This window comes from Poecilia latipinna, unplaced genomic scaffold, assembly GCF_001443285.1.
Source record: "Poecilia latipinna isolate Pla-1442-1.1 unplaced genomic scaffold, P_latipinna-1.0 Scaffold204, whole genome shotgun sequence".
Lineage (NCBI taxonomy): Eukaryota > Metazoa > Chordata > Actinopteri > Cyprinodontiformes > Poeciliidae > Poecilia > Poecilia latipinna.
Genome location: NW_015112820.1, coordinates 276,981 through 298,849, shown reverse-complemented (window position 1 = coordinate 298,849; position 21,869 = coordinate 276,981). Strand labels below are relative to the sequence as shown.

General features: G+C 35.3%; 1 protein-coding gene across 1 annotated transcript in view; it reads left to right on the top strand.

Moving 5' to 3' along the window:
* Positions 1-21,869, top strand: part of fras1 (Fraser extracellular matrix complex subunit 1) — a 277,569-nt gene that overhangs the window by 87,588 nt on the left and 168,112 nt on the right. The window contains exons 3-4 of the mRNA XM_015031370.1: positions 12,971-13,078; positions 17,128-17,220. Coding sequence (XP_014886856.1) covers positions 12,971-13,078; positions 17,128-17,220 — 201 coding nt within the window. The remainder of the gene's footprint in view (positions 1-12,970; positions 13,079-17,127; positions 17,221-21,869) is intronic.

Genomic DNA, 21,869 nt, shown 5'->3' with positions numbered 1-21,869 from the left:
AAAAATGAGATCTGGAGAAAAATGAGATCTGGAGAAAACTTTCTCACACTTTCTCCAAACTTTGAACAAATTAACATCTTACCGAGTATTTTTGGTTTAGTTTCTAGTGCAAATATCTCAGAACTACATAGTGTGTTAGGGGCATTGGAGATGGAAATACAGGAGTAAATTTATGCCATGAAATCAGAAATTTTGAGATTAAGCTCAGAAATTATCTAGAAAAATTTTTGAAAATTTCTAAGCTCCATAAGTCAAAATTTACAGGAAGAAAACTTAGAAACTTTGAGACACTTTCTAAAGATTTCTAGAAAAATACTTGAAAATTTTTGAGTGAGTTTAGCGACTTTACAGGCACAGAAAATGTCCAAGTTTTTCTGGAAAATCTATTAAATTACTCTTAATCTTCTATCATATTTTTGACTTTTGAAATTCAGAAATGTTCTTGTTTTTTGTAGAAAATGTCTCAGACTAATCTGAAAATATCTGAATTTTTTCTCACAAATTTTCAACTTTTGCTTCTAAGCTAACTTTTTTTCTAGGAAATTTCTAACATCAATAGCAAAAAGAGTTTTTCTTGCAAATTTTTGACTTCGGGAGCTCAGGAATGTCCAACTATTTTCTAGAACATTTCTGAGATTAATGACATATTTGGTGTAAATTTACTCCTTTTTTTTAAAAAAAAGGTCCTCATACATTGTTGTAAAGGACACTTGAAATAAGACAAAACTAACTCATAAATGACTTTTCAGCAAGATATAAGAGCATCATTTATTTTAAGTAAATAATGCCCTAATATTGATGAAATTGTTCTAATTTCTCTTATAAGATGAGCAACATCCTTGTTATAAATAAATAATCTACCAGTAGTGGCACTTTTTCATCAATTCTAGGTAATGATTGACTTAAATAAGCTCCTATATCTTGCTGAAAATTAACTTACAAGTTAATTTTGTCTTATTTCAAGTATCCTGAGATATTTGCACTAAAAACTAGACACATACTTGGAAATATTTTGTGTTTTTGCAGTGATACCTCTGATTTAGTTTCTTCCTAGTGTAAACGTCGAGATGAATTTTCATAGAGCATCTGCTTATCTGGCTAGAATATGATCAGAATGTTAATCTACCTCTGAATGCAGAGAATAAAACTTACATATTACATGCATCCGTTACGCACACATTAATTTATTTCAGCAGTTTATTTCAGTTTAATGGTGATGCTTATTGAGTCTTTGGCAGCTGCTAGATTTCTCGCTGTAAGGTTGCTTCCCGCAAACGCAACATCTCTCTGGACAAAAAGTGTTTCCTAATATAATACCCTGAAGGTTTTTTCAGCAAAATATATTTTCCTGGAACTGTCATTGACCCATTGTGTGCAGTTTCACTGTGGGGGTCATAAAAGGGAGAGACGCTGTAGCAGTGTGCCGAGTGTGAGATAAAGAGGTTCCCATCCCAAAATTAACAGCCATAATTGTCAGTAATAAAACAATAACTGATAGTTTCATCACAGCGTGTATACTTTATTACTTACCTAGAGTCACTTATTTCAATGGAATGGTGCATTTGTTACAAAGTTTAAATGGATTTTGCTGACAAAACCTTGTGTGGCAGAAAAGAGGGATTCAATTCCTGATATCTACCAGGAAATGTATTATATTACTACGCTGTAAAACTGAATTATAATCGCCTCAGCATCAGAAAAACTTTTAACACGCACAGATATTTAGAAATTACAACCCAGAGAAATGTGTTCCTCCCAAACCATCAGCAGTACAATATCATTTCTTAGCTTAAAAACTATTTATGAGCAACTGGAATTGTTTCTATATTTCAAGATAATAGAAGGTATGACACAGAGAGTATAAAACATTTTGAATTGGATGATAATCGTTAGGTTATCATCCAAACTGTTTGTGTCCAAACTGTTTGTCATTGCAGTCAAAAATGTCAAATTGAGAGCAGTCTTTTGCTCTTTTTAAAGTCTTCAGTAATATACTAAATAGACGATATATTAATAAAGCAGTCAAATTTTTGTAGAAAGCTAATTAATAAAAAGTTTATTTTTAGAACTTTTTTGGGATTTATTGTCCTCATTTAGAAAAAAAAAATCTTGTTAAAGAAAAATACTTTGTCTTGTACCTTAATAAATAAATGTTTTCAGAAGACTTTATTTTACAAATTCAAACTGACCAATGCGCTGAAATTCCGTTTGGGTTGCCAGGTAGCAGAACTCTGCTGGGGTTGCTAGGTGACGGGCTCAGTTCTGCTGGGGTTGCTAGGTAACTGCTGGGGTTACTAGGTGAAGGGGCAGTTCCTGCTGATTTGAGACATTGCAGTTGGTTTTTCGAACCTTACTCATTTTACAGATACCAAAAAAATCATCAGCTTATTGCTAAAAAGACAAGATAATGATACGTTATTCCTGTGTTATAAACGACGAAATTTGCTAGTAGAACTTGTAGTTTTTAACCAATATTCAATTATTGTTTACTTAAAACAAGCTCATTTATGTTGCTGACAAGTTACTTATCAGTTAGTTTAGTTTTATTTCAAATGTACTGAGATATTTTGACTAGTTCTAGTAAAAATATTACTTACTTGGTAAGTTTTCGTAGTGTCGACCAGAGTTTCTCTCCCACTGCTTCTTCCTATCTTTTAGATTTCTTTATGTTTGGGTCCCATTTTCCTTTATCACTTCTCGATAAAAACATAAATTCCTTCATAGTTTCAGAAGTCTGGCTTAAACAGATAATAAATGCTGGAAAAAACCCTAATCTTTTCCATTTGTCATAGTTAGTTTGAGATGCAGCATGGACTGTAGCGTCTCCTCTGCAATAACCGTTTTAGAAACATTTTAGAGGGAATCAGGCCATGCTTCATTTGTTATGCTCACAATATAACAGGCTGAATACAAATAAACAAAACAACAATTGGTTTGTCAAAATATGTCTGTTTTACAAGGACTTAAAGCAGCTTATTTTCTCCTGGAAAAAAATATGTTTTTTTAAGAGGACGGGTTGTTAAATGATGCATTGTAATTCAAATCACGAATTATTTTAGTTGAAGCCTGTGATGCTACCAACAGCACATCCTCTGACCTTTTCCCCTTTCCTTCTTTTAGATCTGGAGTTACAAGAAACTTTATCCAGGCTTTCAAAAATGCATCTATATTCCTATGTCCCAAAGCTAAAACAGTTTAATCAACATAAAGTCTGTAAAGAGAAAGAAACGGTCAGAAAACGGCTCGTCATCAATCTTTCAGTGAAACTGCACTGTCGGCATTCCCTGGGACAGAAAACCGTGATTTAAAAAAAACCTGCTCAGCCTCAAATCCCCAGTTACCGGGCGAGCAACGAACATGACTTTCACCAAAACCAAAATCACGCAAAGATTTATTATTTAGAAGGGTGAAAACAGAACAGAAGGTTTGTACAGCAATCTGCATGTTTGAATTATTTACATTTGTTTTGTGTGAAATCAGTTCTTCTGTTCCAAGATTTCACTGCAAAAACACAAAACCTTGCCAAGTATCTTTGGTCTAGTTTCTAGTGCAAATATCTTAGTAAGTACAAGTTATATTGGCAGATTATTTCTATTTCTTCTTGACTAAAATGTCTTATTTCAACTTGTCTTGAAATAAGACAAGCTTACTTGTCTTATTTCAGTGCACTATGAGTTTGAAAATAAGTTTTTATGTTTGTGCAGAGATATGTTTTTGTGGTAACAAGTTTTGACGCTTATAAGATGTTAAACCAAACAGTAAAAGATAAAAGCTTTTGTTTCACTGCAGATCTTACTTTGTGACTTAGTTCCACTTGTGTTTTATTCATCTTCTGCTCCACTGCTGTCATTTTATTCTTTTCTTTAGGCTCTCTTCACTCTAACATCCCAGGAGACTTATTTTACTCCCAGAAATGTTACTTTTATTACTACCCTGCCAAAAGTAAACATCAATAACTCTGAAGTTCCGTAAAATCCTGTTAAAACTTTTAGATGGACTGACAGCAAGGATTTTCCGCTCATTCTTACAGCACATCTTCGTCTGTCAGCAGTTCCTCTGTATTTCTGACGTTTGGATGTTCCTTCACTTTCTCCAGCTGAACAGAAACAAAACTGCAGTTATTATCTTTGGACCTGAAGATGAACGATCGAAATTCAGCACAGTTTCAGGTATTGCAGCTAGAAACTAGAGATCAGGCCTGAAATCTGGGTGTAGTGATGGACTCTGACCTGAACCTTCAGAGTCACATAAAGACGATTACAAAATCAGCCTTCTATCACCTGAAGAACATTTCCAGGAGATAGAATAAGTTTCTTGTTTTTATCCCCCTAATATGCCGTCATAATTTAATCTGTATTTGAGAATTTATTCATTGTTCGATGTTTCTGGCTGTTTGTTTTATTCTATTATCTGCCTCTTCAAATAAAAGTTTTGAAAGTTCAAAGTATTCTCATACAATTCTGAGTTTGAAAAGTCAAAAATTTCCTAGAAAAAACAGAAAGTTTTAGATTCACATACATTTTTAGAAATAAACCTGGAAATTTCTGAATTTCAGAAGTCTAAAATATTTGAAACTCAGTTTCAATAAACAAGAAACAAAGTGAGATTAACTTTTTTCCCCCCAAAATTAATCACCAAATTTAATTTATTTCTAGCAAATATTCAACTTTTCAAACAACTTTTTTTTTAGGAAATAGTCAAAATTTCTTACTTTTTGCCAGAAATGTACTCCTTTTTTTCTTTGCCTGACATGCTATAGTACCTTCATCTGAAGGAAAAAAACTTTTGAAACTCAAAAATTTCCAAGTTTTTTCTCAATAATTTCTGAGTTTAATCTCAAAATTGTAGTTTTTTTTCTAGCAAATATTCTACTTTTGAAACTCTGAAATTTTCAAGTTTTTTTTATTTACTCTTCTCTTTTCCCCCTACTACGCCTTTGTACCTTCATCTGTTTTTTGACCTTTTTTATTATTATTATTTGACATGTCTGACTGGTTTCTGGATTCTGTTTTCTGCCTCCTCCAAATAACCCAGAAGTTTTGAAACTTCAAAGCATTCTTATGCAAGTCGAGTTTGTAGTTGCGGATGAAATGAAAAGTTATAAGTGAAGCATTCTTCTGCTGAGTTGATTAATTCGGTTGGTCACACAGGTCTGCATTGCTTCAGCGTGAGCCTCTCTTGCTCTGCCCGTCTGTTTGATGATCTAGAACCCATTACTTGATATTTGGCTGCAGGAGCGAAAGCAGCCGTGGCGGCGTCATGGCGACAGCCGGATTTATGGGCGGTGGGCGCCCGGCGATCAGCCACTCATTCGTCATGTCCTTCCAGCCGGCCCTTTAATTGAACCAGAGGCAGCGATGTTGAATCGTTTGAGCTGAGGGACAACTTTTAAACTCTCAGAGTGGCTCTTAGAATAACATTGCTAACCATGAGGCTGAGCAGACACAAAGCTCCTGCTGCACATCAACATTTATTGGTTGCTGCACAAGCCGCTACGTCCAGATGACAGATGACACACAAAGTAACTGTGTGTAAGCTTAACGATTGGTAGTTTAAGCTGTAGAAGTGTGACTTTGTTGAACATTTAACTTAAAGCTAAATTTGTTTGGCTGATGTTGTGACAGTTTTAGATAACTTTAACTTTTTTTGGCCTGTGAAAACCTGTTCAAGCCCAGAGCTAATGTACATTCTGGCTGGTTCAGCTATGAGTGGACAGCTTTAATTACAACTGTTCACACGTGGCTTTAAAAAGCAGCAAAAGTGATCAAATCTGTTCCTCTTCCTAATGCAAATAGATGAACCCTCTCTCTCATGGAGATCTGCAGGTTTACCAGTAAAATAACAAACATTGTCATTCATTAAATTAGTTCAGATTAACTTAAACAACCTTTTCAGGCCTATTTGCAAAAATTTTTATAAATATATCAGTAAAATGACAAATATTTCCAGTCATTAAATTGGTTCAGACCATTTTGTCATTTTCTGTGTCAGAGTTCGGCAAGTCTTTGCTTGAACTTATCCTTTAATGTTTTACATATTAGATATAGAGGAGTAAGTACACTAAAAAAAGAATTCCCACTTTTTTTCCTCATAATTCTTAAATTTTAGAATTTTGACTTTTTTTTCTCAGAATTCTGAATTTAATCTCAGGGGGAAAAAAAGTCAGAATTCATTTTGTGTCCCTAATCCTCTTCCGTAGCATATTTGTATTTACTTGTGAATTCATCGCTGGTAAACCTTAAAGGATAAAATTTAATTTTAAAAGCCACTGAAAGGTCACTGTGAGTCAGTTTCCAATCTTTATTTCCATGACTCAGAGCTTCACACTCTCTTGTTTCGCTGTCAAAAAAGAAGTGAAAGGTTGAAAATAACTGCTGACATAATAACATGAATTATTCCTGCTGTTATAAAGTGAGGCTTCATTGAGCTCTGCTTCGTATGGAAGGCTGTATTGACAGACGTTTTCCCCAGAGGAGAGTGTTATTCCTGCTTTCTGAAGCGTCTCGGCCGGCTGCAGAGCTCTTTAGTCACTTTGTGTCTCCAGATTGAGTTTGCCTCAGTAATAGCTTCGGTTTTTATCAGCACCTCGTCCAATTGTGACCAAATTCTTTTTTACTCGCTTGGCGTGGTGCTTTCCTTCACACTTCCCTGCTCTAAATGAGAAAGTCCAACCATTGTACCTGACAGCTAAACAAAACAGAGGCCGGTTAGTGTTTGGTTCTGCCGTTTTCTTCCTGATTGGATTTTAATTGAATCTGCGTCGCGCTGACTGAGTCCTCTCCTCTTTGTGTGTTAATCTGGACAGAATCGACTCGAGGACACCGGCCGTTTCTGCTGTTTTTGGTTCATTCATGGAGCCGCTGTGTTAACTGGGAGCTTTCCATTTTATCTGCAGTTTAAGGATGTTGAGAAAAACAAACAGGGTTAGCGCTGCACTGTCATGTTTTAACCTTTCATGTAGATTATAGGTATAAAATTTTTATTGTGGGAACAGTTTCTGCACAAGGTTGCATGGAGAATTTTATTTATTTATTTTAAATCTACCTTCACAATTTTTAATTTTGACAGGCCTGTCACAATAACAACTTTTGCTAGGCGATAAAATATCCCAGAAATTGTTCCAATATGTCAATATTTCGATATTACTTGAGACTATTTTCAGGAAATATATTGATAATGGCAAATTAAAGGAAGTTCACCATATGAAACATAAATAAACTTTAATTTTGTAAAGAACACTATAAACAACAAAACAGAAATAAACACCACTTACAACCAAAACCATAAAACATTAGAAAACGTTTAGTGCACTTCCTTTCCTCTAAATTATTTTTTCCATTTAAATTCTACAGCGCTACTTTGTGTTGAGGTTTTGTTTGACTGTTAAATTCTTTAAGTACTGAGACGTTAATATTCATGCTCTTACTTTGAAGGGCTGACGTCTTTCAATGCAGCACTTCCTTTTACTGTTCTTACGTTCGCTCTGTCTTTTCCCCCCAATAACTTTAGTTCAAGCAAACATACAGGACCAAAATTAAAAGTGGAGATGAATATATAGACATAAATACAATATATGAGGGCATGAAGTTTTTATCAACTGTTGAGACATCCTGAAGTAGACGTTTTTATTCGTGCTCTTATTTTGAAAATGATAGATTGTTTACATAGCCTTTCCGTTTTCTATCCTCACGTTGGTCTGTTTTCCTCAATAACTTTAGTTCAAACAAACATACAGGACTAAAATAAAACACGGAAAGTAGATAACGAAATATAAACACAATAATGTTAAAATTAAAGTGGTCCTTATTGACGGTTGTAGTCTTTGAATTGAAGTTAGCATCGTAGCATTAGCTTCAGCTGAATACCTTCTTGCTAATGTTTACGATTATTCCTTTAGGATTAACTTTTTAGCTGGCAGTGCTCATCTCTGTCTTCTACTCTGCAGATTATCTATTTCATGTGAAGAAATTATATTTTCTCTTAAAAAAGGGAATCCATCAGTCATATTCACGTTTTATGATCAACCAAGACCTTTTTTTATTTTTCTTCACAGTAATTTTTTCCCACATTTGTGTCACTCTGACATTACTCTGTTTACATTCAAACCTGAGCTGCTATCCTTGCACACTGTGGGTATTTTCACATTTTCTCTAAATTCCTGAGTTTGTGTGGATGGATTATTAATTTATTTTACAAATAGATAAAAATATATATTGAGTAATGTAGATGGGGTCTTTAGCGGGGATTCACCTGAGATTAAACCCTTAAGGAGTTGGGGACTTTTTACATCTCTTCCTGGGGAAAGATTTCTAATCCGATTTAGAACTGATGCAGAAACGTGGATCCAATTTTCTGAGCAAAAAATAGATGGTACAGTTTAGTAGGAGCTGCTTTCTCAGTCATAGCCGAAGTTTGAGTTGGCTGTTACTCATCTTAATGTGGACAGAGGTTAAAAGGCCAATTTTGGAATAAAAAGATCCAATTCTGACTATGCTCGGCTCAGAATTGAAATGTTTTCCTGCTAAAAACTGAACTGAAATTCACTCTAAGCTGTGAGACTGTCCAGTCAGTTACATACATTTGCAGCTCTGCTAATTTTACTCGCCTCTATTCAGGGAGACATGAAAGACCATCAGGGAGCCATAACAGGAAACATTATTTCTGACCACATATCAACATGTTCTCTGGCTTATTATTAACCTCAGTGACACCACCCCATCCCTAATTTAGGATGGGGTGATGCAAATATTTTATCATGAGTTGATTTTACCTTCAAATTGCAAAAAACTGTTGCTGAACCTCCTGAAGGGAAACGGGGTAATTAGTTCATTTAATATGTTTTGGCAGCCTGATGCCATATTTTTCCAATATTCAAGCTGCTGCAGGGGGATCAGAAAGTTTGGCTCAGGAAAATCATGTAAAGTTTCAAAAGATGGTGCTATCTGATACTCTCAGCTTTTAAATTTCATAATTTAATAAGTTGTGCTTGGAGCTACAGGCTGCAGAGTCGCCTGATGATTAGCGCTGTTGCCTGTTTGTATGAATTTCCACCAGAGACTCCAACTTCCTCCTGCTGGCCAGCAATATGCAACTGAAGAGTTACCATCCTGCAACTTTTAGATGCATTGTTGCTCCAACTCACCTGAATCAAAAAGCTGAATATTCTCACCAGCTGTCAGTCAGCGCTGCAGAAGTCTGGTAACGAGCCATTCCTCTGATTTAGATCTGTTGGAGAAGGAATCCATCTAAAAGTTGCAGGTAGCTCTGGAGGGCTGGAGATGCTCTAAAAACAGAAGCTAGGCAAAACTGCAAAAAGATACCCATAAAATCTAAAATCCAAAAGAATGAAACCTAAGCTGAAACCATAATAAACACAAAACCACAATCTAAATCAGTCTAGGTTCAAAAATCAAAGACTGGCAGAATCTGAAACAGGATTCGGTTTTGTTTGATTTATTCTATTTTTTCTGAATCTGCCAGATTAGAAGTTGGTTTAAATATTGTTCTTCCATCTTCTGTCTGTCCAGAAATAATACAGCCATTCACAGAGGTCTTTAATGCAGAGAAGATCACAATAAAATATCACAATACGTCTGGTCAGAGCCACACCTGGAAAGTCACAGTTAAATGTGTCGGAGGGGCAGAATTATGTATTTCCCAGGCACCTTGTGCCTTTTATAGCACAATCAAGTAACTATGTTGACTTCAGTTGTTATAAAAATGCTGCATATATCAAACATGACTTAAAAAGAAATTTGACTTTCTAATTTAACGGCTTGAAATTGGGCCTGTCTCTTTAAGAAGCTCCTGCTCTTTCTTAAACTCCGCCTTCAGGAAGTCATAACAACATAGCTCTTACATTAACCCTTTAACATTTATACCAGAGTTGCACTGAGAAGAAGCTCCGAAAATGAGCTCAGCAGATGCTTGCTAATTGCTACTGGCTAGTCTGAAGGAGTTGAGTGGGAAAGTAGTGGGGGAGGGGCAGTCTACGAGGCGTAAGCTTGGAAACTGCAGCTCAGAGGAGGAGCTGTGCCTTGAAGGCGGGGCTAGGTCCACCCAGGCATTTTGTACAGCTGAATGGTTTCCATGGAGATTAAAGGATTTCTCAAACATGCATGAAAAAATCAAGGCAACATTATAACATGATGGAAAACTAAAAAATAAGTTGATTTTAAATGACACTGTCCCTTTAAGTGATAGTTTTTCAGGAATGATTGTTTGTGTTATCTCCAGGATAAAACAGCTACATTTTGATTTAATTGAATTTGTTACACAGTGAAGGAGGAGAAAAGTCTGATTCTGTTGGTTTTAGAGCAAATCAGCGGAAAAATGACGTTAACCTTGCAGTTTTTGTAAAAACTCTAGAGTTTAGAGCTCCTTGTTCAGTGGGGACTGTCACAGTATTAAAAAAGTTGTTTTTATGTTGTAGCTGATACATTGCTTATCCAAGACCTCCTAATGGCCCCAAACTGTTATGTGATGCTGCTTTGTTGGTTTCTGTCATAGTTTATTACCTCAATTAGCCAGCTGTGCTGCCAAAAAAGCCTCCTGCTGTGATTCAGGGCTGCATATCTTCCCATAATAATGACTAAGACCCCCATGTGCTGGTTATGTGGTTCAAACTGCTGACTCTGGATGGATAAGCTCAAAATAACCTAATAAAGCAGCATGCAGCTATCTGTCCTGTGCTTTATGTTGACGGATGGATGTACACTCATCACAGCTGTGTGGGGCACACAGTCCAAACAAAAATAATTCTGATTTATTTTTTATTTTTTCAGGTAAACAAGCTAATTAAGTTAGAAATTGAATTGGATGTCCAATAATGTTTTTTTACATACTTAATTAGCTTAAGTTAGCTTGTTTCAGGTAACTTAATCTGAAACAAGCTTAAGTTTGTTAAGCTTGTTTCAGTTTAACCTCAGAGGATGACCTCAGAGAATACTAGGAGAAAGAAGTTGGAGGTTTTAGGATGTCCAAGAATGTTTTTTATATATTTGTTAAAACTGTCACCATGTTGTGACTGTATAATATGAGACAGATAATATGTGAAAAGATCAATCTCCTCTCTCTTCCCTGAGCATCATATTGTTGATTAAATGCACCACTTCCAAAGAAAAAGAACCAATAAGAGCCAGAAGGTGAGTCTTAGCGCTGCCAATTAATCTTGTTTTTCACTAAAAGTACATTAAGACATGCAAATAAACAATTCCATTTCTTTCTTAAATTCAAAACAAGCATTCCTTTTGTGTACTCTTGATTGTTTGATACTTTGATATTTCTAACACCAACATGTGAAAAGCTCAGCACTTTATGCTTGACTTAGCATCAGTAATGTGTAGCAAAATGTGCTTAATAGGAGATTATTTTTACTGACCTTAAACCAGGTTCAGCTAAAACCAAGATATAAATATGCTTATATTTAGATCTTAAATATTTTTATACAGTTTTGGGTTGATTATTGCTCCAAGTATGTTTTTATTTGGCCTTTTTTAGTCTTTATATTTGGTTAACAACTAATCAAATACTAAATTAGTTGACAATTACTTCAAAAATTGATTAATCACGATTAATCAGTTTAATCGTTTCAGCTCCTAGTTAATTTCAGTACATTACAATGCAACTGAAAGGTCAAATGCTCAACAAGTTGTAACTGCGCAGGGCAACAATACATGAAACTATGAATGAACATATTTACTCAAAGTGAAAGTGGGAGAACTGAACATTATTTATTTGTTAAAACTATTTGACCATAAACTTTAACCTGTAGGCTGCGCCTGTATGGTTTTTGTGTTTTGTATTCTGGAATTATTTCTCTTACCTGGTTCTGTTTTTTTCTATAAATAAAATCTGACTTTATTTTTTCTCTGTCAGATTCTCAGTTTTTCTTATTTTTATTTTTGACAGGAACTTTGCAGAACTTTTTATTGGACTTCCAAAGTCTGGAATTTGGTGTATAGTTACCAAATCAACCTTTTGTGTCTATCTAAACTAGTCTTTTGTTTGTTTTGTTGAGGTTCTGTTTATTTTTCATTAACTTATCGGTTGGGTTTTCTGATGCAGTCAGGCTGCTGAGCTCCGACTTTAAGACTTAAGGGATTTTCCGTCGACTAGTGAAAACAAATAATCCCGTTGGTAGTTTCCCTTCCCTGCTGGTGTTTGTTTGCAGCCGTTTTTGACCCTTTCACATTTCCGTTTGTAAATGTTAAGCCTCGAGGTTAAAGCCAGACGTCCTTTAACAGATCTGCTGCGTGTCAGCCACGAACGGACACGAACTCCACGGCTCATTCCTGTCATGAGCGGGACATTAATCATTCTTCTGAATCAGATTCATGATCTGGGTGATGATATATTTCAGCATATGCGGGCACTGGAATATTGATTTAGTTTTGGCTTTAAGCTATTCATAAGACATTGTCAGCCAGGTGGGATTAGCTACTACGACCAGCAGGCATGTTAAAGTGAGCAAAGCAGAAATCTGCATACTCTGCCTCATTGGTTTGTCTCTGTCTCACTGGCTGCGAGACTTAACAGCGGTAATGCAGGTTTACTCTGCTTGAAGCAGGAATCAACACTGTTTTGTTCTTTTTTTCATAAAAAAATTATGTTTTATTTTATAAACATTGCTAAAACTGTCACTATGTTGGGAGACTATATCTGGAAAAATGCACCTCTCCATGTCAAAAATAACCAATCAGAGCCAGGAGGTGTGTCTTAATGCTGTCAATCACCCCCGTGTACTGCTAAATGTGCTAATGGTGGAGAAACAACTTACTATTCCAGGAAAAGTACAATATATTGTGCAGCTCTATTGTCAAAAGACACATTAGAAATATTACTACTGCCAAAAGTGTTTACCTCGCTGCAACATTCCTCAAGAGCTTTGATTTAAAGAAAAATAAAAGCTCTTTGCTTTCACAAATAATAATTAGTTGACTAATAGTTGTTTTCATGTTTGTCTCTACAGAACAACTCATCATGGCGGCCCGAGGCGTGTCAGGAGTGTACCTGCTACAGCGACGTTTCCATCTGCAGGCCGGTCCACTGCCCAAACCCCCAGTGTGACTTCCAAAGGGTGAGCACTTCAAACCGACAGGCTTTTCCATTGTTGTTTGTTTAAAAAGAACAAAAGAAATGTCTTGAGAATTTAGGAAATCCTATAATTTGTGATGCATTTGGAAGACAGACAGTATCTAAATGTCTGAATAAATCTCCTTCAATCTTTTTAAGTGCCTTTCTAGATCTGACAAATGATTATCTTTGTGCTTTTTTTAACTGCTAGTGGCCTTGATGCATGAAGTCTTCAATTATCCCATTCTTACATAAAGCATACAGACTCCAGACTTTAAAAAGGTCTTTGAAGGCATTTCTTTGATAGGGGACGTCTCAAGTCTTTGTTGGACTTCTTTGTTTGTAAAGACAAGATTTCAGATGTTCCACTGCACAAACACAATATCTTAAATATTTTTGTTCCAGTTTCTAGTGCAAATATTGTAGTGCACCTGAAATAAGACATAAGTAACTTACAAGTAACGATTTAGAAACATACAGGAGCTTGTTTTAAGTCAATAATTCATTAATATTGATTAAAAGTAGTTCCACTGTCAGATTATTTCACTTATGACACTTTTCCCACATTATAAGTGAAATAATCTGACTGGAAACTAGACCAAAAATACTTTGTGAAATCTTGTAGTTTTGCAGTGTGCTATTCTTCTAGAGGATTTGTTTTATTTATTTATTCTTGTGCTTCACCAGTTAATTTTATTCTCATGTTTTGAAAAACAGTCTTTACAATTTTATATCCTGATTGAGATAAAGGATTAGACCAGGGGTCAGCAACGTTTTCAAACCAAAAAGCAATTTTTTCCCCTCATTACTAATATTTTAAATAGTTTATGAACACCTGCTGTAATAATAGTTTATTTTCTATTTAAAAACTATACATATTTATTTGTGATTTTGTTTTTTTAGGACAAAAATTAAGTACAATTTTTACAAGAAGGCAATAAAACTTGAAGTAATTGTTCCAAATAAATGGAAAATGAAAAACATTTTTTTTTTTTTTACATGTTACTATTTTAAAAAGTTTTTTAGGTCTTCAACATGTTTGGCCAAAGTTGCAGCTGTTTGTTGCAGACCCTTGGATTAGACTGATGAAAAGACCTTTTAAACTCCTGATGGGCCGCGTATTGACCAACACTACTGGTCAATACGCTGCAAAATTGATGGGAATATTGATCAAAACACATCTGTAATAAAACAAAAAATCATTACAGAAATAAAAAGTTTCTGATCTGAAATGTTTGCAATGCTTTCCTATTTATGTGTCTTATGTCTTTTCTCAGCATGGAGCATTTTGTGCAGCAGGTTGCAGCTTTAGTCACATTTAGCCCCATTGAATCAAGTTTCATTTCAGCTGGAACTCCCTGAAAACATATTTTAAAAACAGTTATCTCCAAACTCCATCTATTCCTCTTTTCCATCCCATTTTTCTCCCTAAATGAGATTTTAAACATGAAGCCTGCAGTGATGGCTTCAGATATGATCCCCACGCTGAGTTAAGGCAACAATCAATGTCTGATGGATTCCACTCTGCTGGCTGGCAAAGCGGCGCTAATTAAAAATTAGTCATCATGCTCAGCAACCCGTGTACCCCCACCATTAAGAAAACTCTTTAAATCTGACTCCCCGTCACCCAAACCGATAAAACTGTGGAGATCGAATCATCTGCCAGGCTCAGAATAAATGCCTTTCTTTTAAAATCCCCTTCTTGGGTATTTGAGGTCACATTTATCTTACTTTTTCTGTTCTCTGCAAACTGACCTTTCTGTGGAGCATCTGCAGATTGTTTAGTGCTGGTTTAATAGTTATTTGAAGCAACCTGTCAAGTGAAAAACATTTTTTACACCCTGGGGCTTACTCTGGACATTACAGATAAAAGAGAGACATACATTTATCAAAAAAAAAAGTACATTTGATATTTATCATCAGAAAAAAACATCAAAAGTTGTGTAACTTTTTTCTGTGCAAGAGAAATGTAGAATTTTGTCTGGTTGACCTTTTAGGTAGGCATGTGAAGACACTTGCAGTAATATATTCATAAAAAGATAAACAATTATGAGTTTCTCTAAATCTTGATGGGATATCAGACCTTTATTCCTGAAAATGTTCTTCAGGTGATAAAAGACCGACTTTGTAATCGTCTTTATGCGTTTCTGAAGGTTCAGGTCAGAGTCCATCACTAGGCCCAGATGATAAAATTTTGTTTCTGTTTAGCTGGAGAAAGTTATGTAATTGATTTGTTGTCAACATCTGTTCAGAGCATGGAGTCGACTGGTGACATCATAATGTAGAGCTGTGAAACTTCTGCGTATTTATGGTCACATTTAACCGAGTTAAATGTGACCTTTTATGCTTTTTTAAATAGGCTAAGATAGGTATATTAGTTATACAAAACATAAATATTGTTATTTTTTTGTGCACAAAATCAGTTCTGATCAGTTCTGTCTAGAATTAACTTTTTTTAGGGCCTCCTATCACTTTAAATCAAAATAAGCTGCTGCTGACCCCAAATCAACATTTACACTTGCATGTGATAATGGCTGCAAACAGATTTTGAAAAGCAGGAGTGGAGCCTCCTACACAACCAACAAGAATACAGCAAGTGGTTTCTGGATGATAAGTCCGCAACAAAACCTTGTCTTTTCCAGCAGCCGTGGAAAAACTGGTTTATACAGTGGCAAAACCAGCTGATCAAACATGCCGGAACTCAAATTGGGTTGCTAGGTAACGAGGCTGGCCTTGGCAGGGGTTGCTAGGTAACGACGGAATCTCGAGGTTTTTGAAAGAGCTCTTTAGAAAAGACAAAAAAAAATCTACTTATTGCCAAAAGCTGCTTGGTGTTCTTTTTTTAAGGCCTGTTTTTAGAAGCAGTTGATGCCCAAATGGAACAAGTGACTCTTGCATCATAGTTCCCCTTTATGTACCAGAATCAGAGACTCTTACCCAACTCTCCAGTCGTTTCATCAATATTTCATGGTCAACAAGTGTCACAAGCTGCACTGTGATTCTTCCACCATCTGTGTTTATGTGGATGACATTGAACACTTTTACGTCAAGGCGGTTGGAAAATTGTTTAACTGTTGAAACACAACTTTTTCTACGACCTTGCAGATTAATGAACGGTTGGAGGTCGGCCTGTAATTCTGCAGCAGTGATTTGTCCAGATTGTTCTTTTTGTTAGTGGTTTGATAACTGCTGTTTTTCATACTTGGGGAAAATGAGTTTAACATTTGAATCAGGTCAAGCCTTAAAGAATATCGGAAGTCGCTAATAAAATCCTGACTGCTGCATCCGTAGTTAGTGAGTTTATATAAAAACGCTTGGTTTATATTAGGTGTTGTAATTTACTACTAAAAGGATAATGCATTAGATGAAATATATGGATGATGGATGCTGAGCTGTGAGGTGCATTTTAACACTGATCTGTTACCGACCGCGCTTCTCCTTTTCTATTCATGCAGTAGATTTTTATTGTGCTTGTTCAGAAACAATTTGCCTCCTGCTGCAGTCCATGTATATCCCCTCCCCCACCCCCCCGCCCCTTTTCAATTAACACAATACAGCTGTTGAAGCTCCGTGGGGATGTTTATTTTCACCTTCCTGAAATTGTATTTCTTCCTATCACTTTTTCTGTCCCTTACCATTTTTATCCTGATAAACAACGCCTAAACTACCGAAGCCCGGCTGTTGCTGCTTTCTCATTTGATTCCTGCCACACTTTCCGCCCTCAATTACCGCGTGAAAACAGAGCCCAAAAAAAAAAAAAAAAACATAAATAAATAAATAAATAAATAAATAAAAAGTCCAGCCTGGTGTATTGTAATATTTGTTGCACGTCTGCACATGTTGTGTATCTTATATATTCATTACTATCGGAACCTCTTGGCAGTTAATAACCATGGAAATAGACGTGGTGAACTTGATGTGCTTTGTATTCGTGTGGGTTATTTATTTTCCCTTCCTGACTCCGGGTTGCTGTGTGTGTGTGTGTGTGTGTGTGTGTGTGTGTGTGGTCAGGCTCAGCTTATATTCATGTTTTTGTGTGTTTTCATCTTGCAGGGTGAATTTCTGAGGATTCCTGCCAACAAGTGCTGTCCAGAGTGCGTCTCCTCATCCCAGGACTCCTGCCAGTACGAAGGAGTTACTTACGGGGTGAGTAGAGTCAAAAAGTGTTGCTGTTCTCTGATATCTTTCAGCCCGTTTAGAGCTAATAAACACACCTACACCTGTTGCAAATTAGCAATGCATCAGTTAATTGTATGATAAATTAAAAACACCTCAAATTTGTGGCTGCCACATAAAATAATCTGAATAAATACTTTTCTCCTTACATGTTTATTACAGAATTAATCAATTTACCAGCAGCTTTTATTACAGCTTATGGTGATCATTTTTTATCAGTTTAGCTCAAATAATTTCTGACTTTTCCTATTTTAAAATAACGTCGCCTCCGGGTAGAAAGACTGTTCGGAAAGAATTGCTTTCTGAGTTGGGGCAAAAAGTCTGACCTCAACCTTATCCAATACTTCTGGGATGACCTTTAGGGTCAAATGTGGGATGCTAACAGCAGCAGCTGGACGCCAATAAGCCTGAAAGGAGAAAAACAGGCGGGTACGGCTTATAAGTACCGGTGGATATTGGCTTTCTGGCTTTCTTGGAGTTCGGCTTTTTCCTCAGTGTGTTCTCTGTAAAATATTTCAAATATTACTCAGAAATGTCTTTTCGAGGTAGTAAGGACTGTAATTTCACTCTAAAATTGGAAAGTTGGCCTGGATGGACCAATTTTAACATCAGTGGTCTGTGCGAATATTAACTCATTTTTTCCCCGTTTTTTCCTTGGCTTCAAGTACAAAGAAAATTTTTTTCTTCCAGTAAAATCACATAAATGATGATGTGTAAATGAAAAGGGAACAGAATAGATTTATTGAAGGATAGGTAATGAACAGCATTTCAGTCATCTGTGCACAATTTTAAGGTTTTATCACGGATTATTTACTTTTCTGGATTCACGTCTGGACTTGGACATGCTTTAATCCAAAGAGAAGGATGTTCAAAGTGCGGCCTGTGGGCCATTTACGGCTCACTGAAGGATTTAGTGCGGCCCCAAACACGACCTCAACTCTAGAATGGAGTAAATGTGGTGCACAAGTTGCTGTAGATGGACAATTTTTCATCTTGTAGGGAAGTTTTTTGTCAAATAAATCACATCCTGTTTTAATAAAAATGAAGTACAAAAATAGATTGCCAATACTTAACGATGTTTCTGCTTTCGTCTTAGCTTTAGAGTAACCACAAACATCAACCCACTTTTACTCAAACGCAAATCATCTGCAGCCCAAAAATTTAAAATAATCAATCTCATGCAGTTTGAAAATGTCTGACAATAACAAAATCCTACTATGATTAACAGATCCATTTTCTACAAGTTTGATTTAAATCAAACTTTACATTTATAGTTTATTATTGAGCAGATAAAATAAAAAAGGCACAAAAAGTTAGTTTTAAAGGGGCAGTATTTCTGTTGTGGTGACTTCCTGAAGGCGGAGTGTCAGAAGGAGCAGGAGGCCCAATTTCAGGACGTTGAATCTGGAAGTCATGTTTGATATATGAAGGTAATATAATTACTGAATTGTGCTATAAAATGATACTTTATGGCTGGAAAACACATAATACTGTCACTTTAAAATAACTTTTGTGGCCCCAAAGTGCTTTCAACTTAATAATTTGGCAAAAAGTTTGGACATCATTGATCTAAAGCATATTAACCCACTGTGTTTATGGGATTTTTTAGCTTTATCAATACATTCTCCCACAAATTTGAGGATATTTATGATCTTAATGTGGCTCAAAATGAAAATGCGGCAAACCCAACTAATTTTTTCCCAATTTTTATTTGGTAATTCTGTGTCGTAAAAAGGGGGGTTGTTATGTTCTTTCCACATCTCAATTATGCTGCATTTTGTGTTGGTTTATTACTAAAACTATTGTCCAACATACTGGTGATTCTTTTCTGCAAGAAAATACCACAAAACATCAAAAATGTGTCAGCTGCAAGTCTCTCCATTTCCAGCTTCAAGCCTCTGTCTAATAAAGCCTTCTTTTATTCATTCACCAATGGAAGCAGAATTGTGTTTTGATACATTTTCTGACATTACTGGCATTTTTCTTCATAAAAAACTTGTTTCCTGAGACTTTTCCAGCTCTCTCCTCACACAGAAGCATCACTCCCTTGTTTATCTTCAATCAAGTGTCCTTCAGCTTTTGGCAGCCAATTTAGACAGTACAAGTTCTCAAGAGAAGCAAGTCTTTTTCTTGGCAGGGCTTACAGAGTCTGCTGGCATCGCAGTGAAGTGGCGCTTCACACGGATCTGGGCGGCTGGGGGAGGAGTTGTGCTCACAAGTCATGGCTTTTTTGAGAATTTAATCTTTTTCCACCAAAGAACTGTGAATATTTTTAAGCTGCTGCAACTCATGAACCCGAGTCGGTTGTTGGAAACTATTTTGCAGACATCAAAAGACTTGACTCCATTAATTGTATTTTAAGCTCTAAATGATTTTTCAAACTGAACTTGAATGTTTACTAAAGTGTTGTCGCTTGCTGGTTTTATTTTAGCACATGTACAAAATTTAAATGTTCAGCGGTGAAGGAAAAACCTGACAGTTTGTTGGTTATTTAAGGAGACAGAGCTAATGGCATTCAATATAAACTCACAGATTAATTCCAGTGTGTTTTATATAGTTCTGTCTATCAGATAATTAAATGTATGATTTATATGGAGCTAAATTAAGGCCATAAAGTTTGTTTAAAAGAAAAAAAAAGAAGAAATAGTTGGAAATTGAAACACCATTTTGAACCTGCGAAAAACACTTGAATTACAAAATTAGTTTTTTATTTTATTTATTTATTTTTTGAGTTTTGAAACTTATTTTCAGGTTTTAAACTTCAAGCTTCAAATTTGTATTCTTAGTTTTAAAACTATTTTTTTCAGATTCAAAATATTTTTTCTGTTTCAAATATATTTTTTTCTTCATTTTCAATATTTCTTCTGTTGAACAAACTTTATGCCCCCAATTTAGTTCCATAGTTTTAGTAATTGTGAATCATAAATCACTTGGGGGGTTTTCCCCATAATACTTGAGTTGTTTTTTTTAACTTCTTATCTCTTTTTTTTATACAATGACTGTTTCTTTGCTTTTAATTCATGTTTTCATGGTTTGTTTGTTTGTTTGTTTGTTCTACTATTTAATGTGGTTTAATTAATGTAATTTAAAAAGGGGAAGAACTAGTACATCACCCTCGTATTGATACAGTAGCAGATGAAATGCGTGAAATTAACTTGTGGATTTTATCTAGTGCACATAGTTTTCTCATTCATAGAAATGATTAAATTTGAGATTTATGAATGTGTAAGACCTGCAGAGGTATATAAAGCCAAGATTTCATATTAAAAGGAAGTCCAGGAAAAGTCATAATTTTTGCTGTTAGCCGCTAGCTAGCATAGTTTAGTTTTAGCCCAAGGCAGTTGAGATAACTGTTGAGGCTCAGCTCAAATTTAAATTAGACATCTGCTTTTCATGTTCACACTTTCCTTTAATCTGTCTTTTTCTGCTTTTTAACTTGTCTCATCTTTTATTTTCAGCCTTTAGCACTTCTATGTCTGACTGGGAGTTATCTCCAATTTGAATTCAGCTTCACAAATATTCCTGTCCTCACTGTCGTTCTCCCTTCATTGTTTCTGCTTCATTGTATATTTACCTCTAAATTATGATAGGCGACATTATTTAAACTCCTTTAAAAAGAAACAACTGGTATGTAGAAATTAATAAATACGAAATTGAACTTGTGGATATAACGTATAAAGCTCTGTCTATCACTAAAGAGATTAAATCTGCAGATTGGGTGGCAGAGCTTTCAGTTTCAAGTTGCTTATTCTCTGGAATCTGTTCAAAAAGCTTTAAATTTAATTTTACTGCTTTATTAATAATTGTTTTATCTTGCTTTGTACCCAAATCTATTTTTATTCATTAGCAAGTTTTTTACTCTAACTTTTGTTTGATTAAATTGCTGTATAAACAAATTAAACATAATTAAACTCAATTTTGCCTTGTTACAGCTCATCTAAGGTGTTTGTTCAGGAAATATTGGTTATTAAAATGACCTCAAGGAGAGGCCTGGGTGATAAACCGAAAATTAACTGACACAAACATTTATGAGAATGACTGATGTGATTTTTCAGGTTATTAAAAGTTAAAAGAGAAGTAGTTTTTTTCTCCCTTTTTTTTGGCTATGCTGTGGTAGGCTCTGTTCATGTCCCTTTAAGACGCTGCGCTACGTTTATAGTTGGTAATCATGTGACTTCACCCCAGCCAATCAGTAACGAGAAGTGAAAGAGACGACGGTGAGATTGAGAAAATGGCGGAAATGTGAAATGTTGAAGCTCATTCAATTAAAAAAAAATAAAAAAATTGCGTCAATCATTTGGCAACATTTTTGGCTTCAGCAAGGACATTGGAAGTTAAGTTATGTTAAACTTATTTTACACTTAATTTCTGAGCACGAAAAGTAAAAAAAAAAATTAAGATTAATCTTTTCTGGAAAGAAACGTGGAAATTTCAAAAAGTGAAAATCTTTGACTTTCTGAAATCTTTGAGCTTGAAAAGTCAGACATTTTTGGTTTTTTCCCAGAAAACTTCTTCGATTAATATTTTTTCTTGCAGATTTTTTTTTTTTTTTTTTTTTTTTTTTTTTTTTGGGGTTAAAAAAACGTTAGGGTTTTTTTTTCTTAAAAATTTTTTTATTT